We start from the raw sequence: 6902 nt of genomic DNA, 5'->3' as shown, positions 1-6902 counted from the left end.
TTTTAGGTACAGAAATTGAATAAATCAAATGTAAAATAACATTGCATATTTGACTGTATAAATTAAAGATTAATCCTTATTAAAGTTACAAAAGTTATTCAATCAAGAGCAGTGAGTGATTTCTTTGTTGTTGCTGTTTGATTAACATTAAGAAAGTGCTGTCACTTTAAGAGAATGCACTGATCCAGTGCACTGCTACAGTATGTTCAGCTGGCTATGTCTGCTAGGATACTCACCAAGACGGGCATTTTGACATAATTTTTGAGTGAATTTGTCCATTCAAGCACAATACTTCAAAGAAAGCTTAATATTTGCGCATGTTCTGAGACGCGGGTTCATGCACTTCGGATGAGCGCACACACAGATCTTCTCACTGCGCACATGAGTTCGCGTCTTCTGGCTCTTTAATATTTAAACTGGCCAGGCTTACATGAGTTTAGTTTAAACACAGATAGCAACGTGTGCTGTTCCTCACCTGCGAACACAGATAGCAACGTGTGCTGTTCAGGTCTCACCTGCGTTATCAACACGTGATGACGGCATAAATGACAGTTATTCCAACATACAGCACTCGCATTGAACAAAGAGTGACCGGTTTACACCCGTATACCCCCTAGCTGCACCACCGTCGAGGGTGGTGAGGGAGGAGAAGCTAGCAGGTCAGTTTCTGGCAGTAAAAGGTGCCATCCACGACCTGGTAAGCTCTCCAAGCACCTCCAGGAAGAAAGGCACCGGGGCAGGGCGCTGAGAACCAGCGCAAGCTACCCACATGCGTATATTTTGGATGAACTATCCCTTTAAGTTTCATTTAAGCTTAGTTTAAATGAACCAACTTATAACAACTCAACTCACACTTAACTAGTCTTCTACCACGCTACAATCCATCACGCTCCCTAAGGTCGCAAAACTCTGGACTTTTGGTAGTACCTAGGATTGCAAAGCACACTAAAGGAGGTAGAGCTTTTTCGGTTGCTTTGACACAATCTGTATTGTTAAAAGCGCTATATAAATAAAGGTGACTTGACTTGACTTGACTTATCAAACCACACTGGTCACAATGCATGCGAGAGAATGATTCAATAGAATGGCGTGCTGTCTATTTACTAGTATTTCACTAGTATTACTAATATTACGCTGGTGTATTACCCAGTGTTCGGCCATACACCAATAACATTTTCTGACAATTTTCAAGCGACAGATGAAAAATAATCTCTTTCGACGCTACTTGACTTCATCCTAAATTTAAAAAAGAACATTGTTTATTTATTCCTTCCCTTTCTAGCTTGTACTTATTTGAACAAATGCCTGAAACTTGGTATTACGAGCACTTCCTGTGTCTGTATGCCTCTTTAAGAAGGATCTCTTTATGTATTCCCCAATTGTAAGTCGCTTTGGATAGAAGCGTCTGCAAAATGACTAAATGTAAATGTAACATTACTTGCCCACCACAGTACCGGCCACACGCTCGTTTGCTTTTTTATAGAACTAAAAACAGTTTAGTTCGGTTGGACACTACAATTGTAAACTGAAAGCATCTGCTCTATACAGTACGAGCTGCAGAGCCGCTCACAGTGCAGCAGGAGTCAGGTATAAAGATGTAAGGCAATTATCTTTTCTTGTAAATGGCACACCAACATTGCAAATTCAAAAGGGAAAGTGAAAGAGTCCAAAGCTTTGCCCACCCCCAATGTTACCAGGAATACCGGTTTTGTTTGCCAACTATTTACTGCCATTGCCATGGTGGTACACATTTATACAGGTATACAAAGGTGCTGTAGATTGAGAAGAAAACACAGTAATTTAGCAGATGTTCAAGAATCATTAATAAAATCTGGTTCCAGTAGTTTTTTACTTCCATTATACTTCCATTCCATATATTTTAGGCCCATTATATTCTGGAGTAAGGGTGTGCGATATGTAATGTCTACGATAATATCAGAATTGTTTTTTAATTATGCGCAAGCACTATTGAGCATATCACTGACTTTGCAAAAAAAAAAAAAAAAACAGCACTGCATGATGTGGTCTAATACAATGTTAGAATGACCCCAAAATTCAATATGTGGGGTCAAAACCGCCCCTGGCCTGTATCAATTTGTCTTATATTTCTATACGATACAGTTAAGCAGTATCAGTATCAGTATCAGTATCAGTTGCAAACTTGATAATGATTTTATACAGCAGTTCAATAAACAAGAAATTAATAAAACTTTGCCTCACATGCCTCACATTTCTTGCAAAATGAAGCACTGCATTCAAAATATCACAAACACATCTCAAAACACCTTTGCCGTCATATTAATTCCTGTTAGATTTTTGTGTGTTACATAGAGAATTGTGTGCTGTGTTTTGCAAAAAGTGTTTTATGAAATTGAGTCAAAGGCCTAGAATTAACATATGGTTTTGCAGATTTGGTGTGTGGCTCTGGTGTTTGAGTGTCAGGTTTCAGAAATTGTGAGACAAGTAAAGATTTTGTACGACAGCGTTTTAGTGCCACGTTAAATGTTTTTTTTTAAATCTAAGATTACGAGATTGAAGTCGCAATATTTCGAGAATAAAGTCGAAATTACGAGAATAAAGTCGAAATATTACTGTAAGCACAATATTGTAGTTTCAAACAAAGCCACAACAGAACCATTATGCATTGTGCGTTTACATTTTTTATCTTTTTTGAAGGAATCAATGATTCAGTGACTCATTCATCAAGACAAGTCACTTGGTCTGTTCCTGAATGAAACAGCAGTTTAAATGAACTGACTGAATGAATGATTTAATGACTCACTCATTAAGTGTGTGACTTGCCCACACCTAATGGAGGTTTTAGCTTTATATTTAAGCATTTAAACTATTATTTAATTTAAAACAACAACTAAATTTCATTTCAATTTTCAAAATATTATTTTTTAAACATTAATCTCATTATTCTGCATTATGCAATTTTGCAGTGTTAATACATCTGAATACTGCTTTAGATGCAGCTTCTGTGCCACTCCTGCAGTGCAAAAAAATTGATTTTGTTGAACAGATTTGATTGGTAATGGCCCTAAAGTGTCTTATTATTATAACTGACCTTTAATGTAAGAAATCGACAGAAAGATATAGTTTTAACTGTAAAAATTCCCCTGGAAATCAGTTAAAGAGCAACTTAATAAAACCGTTTCTATCACTGCTGTGAAATGACCACCGTACAGAATATGATGTGCATGAAAGCTTCAGGAGTCAGCTGTCACCAGCACAAAAACACACTCCTCAAAATACTGTCTCATTATCACGATCAAGTGTAGGATGTGAGGGGAGGCATTAGAAGCTGAGCTGGTTTAAGCAGTACAGAAGCTGTCTTACAGTGAGCAGAATGATGCTGGGGGGCTTCATGGGGTATTCAGGGGGCAGCACAATCCGACCGTGATACACTCCGCCATCAAAATCAGAGTCTGGAGGTCCTTGAACGGAGAAGTGCCACTCAAACAGGTTATCCTGACGAACACAGGACAATCACTCGCTTAAGTCACTCACTCGGTGAGGAGTATAAAAACAACATGGTAGCACATACTGATCATACGTCAAAAAATAGACTTACAACGTATCATTAATAAGACAATAATAACAATATTAAAGTATTTTAGCAGTGTCTCACCTCCAGTGGCTGAGCGTGATAGTGTTCTGTCGGGTCCCGGAGCTCTGCTGCCTCTTTCATCAGCCTCTTCACAGCTAAGAAACGTTAAAAACAGACACAAGACTGCTGCTGATCTGTCCTTGAACTGTGCTCTTATGTCAATATCTGCAGCAAATATTCAATATACTGACTCTTTGGCCTGGTGCCGGTGAATCTAGTTTAAAGTGTCTATGTTTTACAGTAGAGCTCTACTAGATTGTTTTGTATATTAGCCTCTCGCGAAATTATGTGAAGACCAAACTGAATAATTAATTTGTAGTGTTTGCAAAGGCAAGCATCACTTCAGTATTTCATACTAAAATAATGCATTCAATTTTGTGCATAACCCATCCTTGATTGCACTGCACACATGACATACGTGCTTTCGCTTTTCTAAGTGATCGGACTTAGACGAGAAAACAAAAGGGCAAAAATCCCGCATAATATCAGAGAGACTTAAAGGCAGAGTAAGGGATTTCTGAAGGAAACTCACGCTGTGCTGATATCTTCTGTTCTGGTTAACGGTGTGTGTCTTTGGGATTTCGGCCAGGTGTTAATCTAGAGCTGTAATCCTGACGTGGCAGCACTGAAGTTTTCTTTCTACTGTCGAGATGAATTTTCTCAGATGTCACTTGAAAAAAAAAATTAAAACAGGAAGTAAAATGACATTTTGAATCGCAGAACTTTATTGATGCGCATCACACGAACAGCGCCCTGTGACGTCGTTCACTGAAAACGAAATATGGCAAGCTGTATTAACATTGTTTTATTTGGTTTTTATCATGTTGATAAGAATCTAAACGACACATATTTTCTAATAAATCTATTTATTTTGCTAGCAAAATTTTTTATAATGTATTGATAACAAAAAATGTAGAGATACAATTTTATTCGCTAAAGAGTTGAAGTTACTTGAAAATTGAACGGGTATATGCTGTCTTTTTTTTCTTTAAGTATTATTATTGATTTTTATTTATTTATTTTGTTCTTTTTTTTTCTATGTAATGTAAACCCATTCCTTTAATTGTGTTATCTTTTTTGATGTCTTGTTAAAGTTGTAAATGTTGCATGTTATGTCTTTAATGTCTAATAAAAAAAAAATTTTTTTTTTAAATGCTGTATTAACATTGGTGGATTGGAAGTTTGGGATGTCTCTGTAGTAATAATTCAATTTGGTACTATATCCCCAATGCTATATTTCATAGATTAGGTGGTCTAGATTTTCTTTTTAAAGGGGTCATATGATGCGATTTCAAGTAGGTAACGCTTGAGTAATTAGTGAGAGGCTAATGTATTTTTCACTTTAAAGCTAAAGTGCTACTAAGGAACTACCTTAACCACTCAGTAATTACTAAGTAATTTAATAAGTTATTTAACATATTTTATATCTGACATACTGTACAGTCATACATTTGTGTGAAGCACTAGTGATATTTTACCAGTAGGTCTTTTGGAGTGGGATACATTGATACTGAACTGACACGAAGCAGAGATCATAATTGTGAACTAATTCAATCATGAGCTTGTCAAGAATCACTTCTTAATTATTAACATTTTTAAGTGAATTTTCATTTTTATTATTATTATATGTTTACGTTTGAATATCCATCCTTTGGTAAGAGTAGCTTAGTTAATAGTATTAAGTTAAGTGTTAATGTAGTACTACCTATTACTTCCTGCATAGTTACTTGTTAACAACGGATCATTATTCTAAAGTGTTACCAAAAATTGAAATGAGATTATGCATAAATCAAGTCAAATGCCTGCATTACAAACATGCCTAGTCACCCAAAACTGAAAAATCTGACATCATTTACTCACCCTCATGTTGTTTCAAACTCTGTATCCAAAGTCATGCAGCTTACATACATGAGGGTGAGCAAAAGATGACAGAGTTTTCAGTGACTTGTCCTATAAAACCATCAAGCTTTTATAAGTAGGTCATCACCCTTTCATAAGGCTGCTCCTCATCACTATAACTGTGTGGCACTGTGGATGGTGCAGCATCTCGTGAGGCAACATTAGGGTGACCATTATTTTAGTTTTTCAAAAAGAGGACAGTAGGGGGCGGGGTTCGTGGGCGGAGACATGGGTGGGGCTCCACCTAACAGTATACATAGAAAGATTTATTTATATATTTTTTTGCTATGAAAATTGTTTCAATACAAGCATTTCAGTCAAATGTAATTTATGCAATATTTCAAACTTTTAACCCACTTGGGAAAATCAACCTATGGCAACAGTTTAAAAGTAGCCCAATTCTTTGGAAAAAACGCAGACTTGGCAACCCTGCATCCAGGAGTCAGCTTTGACTGATCACAGGTCGAGAATAAGGAGAGATGACTGACAAGACCATGCTGGAGTATTTGCTGCTCAACAGATTCTGAGCTCATTGACAAATATCTGATCTTGGTGTGATTGCGAAATCGAAAGTGAAACTAAACAGCGCAAATGCTCATTCAAAAATATTTAAACACACCGCATCCTGAGAGCGACTCCCTGATGCGCCAAAATTACATACAATATTAGAATGTTTAAAGGAGTGGACACGAAAATCGTGGGAGCGAAACATGTTGCGGGAGCGGGCAGCAATGGTCAGAGATTCAGCGGGAGCGGGATTAAGAAAACAGACGAATCCCGGACATTTTGGGCATTTAAGAAATCCCGGCCGGACGCATTTTTGTATGTCCAAAAAGAGGACATGTCCGGGGAAAAGAGGACGTATGGTCACCCTAGGCGACATGAACCGATGATGTTCCAGACCTCCATTGGTGAGTAAAGGGCTGGCGAACAGTTGACTGGGCACCACGTGGAGGAAATATACTTGCTAAGATGTTGCCAAACTGGCTAATAGCCTCCTGTTGCATTGCCCGCATCTCCCTGGTCATTTCCAACACTGTTTGTCTTTGCTGAAGTTCTGCCTCCTTCTCCCACTCCCTCTGCATGTGCAGCAGGTGCTCCTCTCTGGCAAAAGAACTTGTCCTCTGACTCATTGAGGTGATTTAGGAATGCAGCACTCATTGCCTGAGCATGGTCTGCCTTAGACATTTTTCTTTTTTTTTCGCAGGGGGATGGCTTGTCATTTCTGGGGTGCCAGTGGTTGTACTCAAGTTAGATAGGATTTGACTAAACGTCACATGCATAATAAATGATCTTTCTGATTTGAAACACGTTCAGAATCAATGCTGTTTATATAATTAATAACGGGGTTCATCAAAAGAAAGCACATGGAAATTTACTCAGCATTCAT

General features: G+C 37.7%; 1 protein-coding gene across 1 annotated transcript in view; it reads right to left on the bottom strand.

Annotated features, from left to right (window-relative positions):
* LOC107731500 (ubiquitin-conjugating enzyme E2 J1-like) overlaps positions 1 to 6645 on the bottom strand; it is a 19290-nt gene extending 12645 nt beyond the window's left edge. Inside the window, exons 1-3 of the mRNA XM_016542601.1 lie at positions 6477 to 6645; positions 3635 to 3708; positions 3343 to 3474 (exon numbers count right to left, since the gene is read on the bottom strand). Coding sequence (XP_016398087.1) covers positions 3343 to 3474; positions 3635 to 3708; positions 6477 to 6645 — 375 coding nt within the window. The remainder of the gene's footprint in view (positions 1 to 3342; positions 3475 to 3634; positions 3709 to 6476) is intronic.
* Positions 6646 to 6902: the final 257 nt, after the last annotated feature.

Source organism: Sinocyclocheilus rhinocerous, unplaced genomic scaffold (genome assembly GCF_001515625.1).
Source record: "Sinocyclocheilus rhinocerous isolate Xijiao unplaced genomic scaffold, SAMN03320098_v1.1 scaffold819, whole genome shotgun sequence".
Taxonomy (NCBI): Eukaryota; Metazoa; Chordata; class Actinopteri; order Cypriniformes; family Cyprinidae; genus Sinocyclocheilus; species Sinocyclocheilus rhinocerous.
This window is presented reverse-complemented; position numbering and strand designations above follow the sequence as displayed.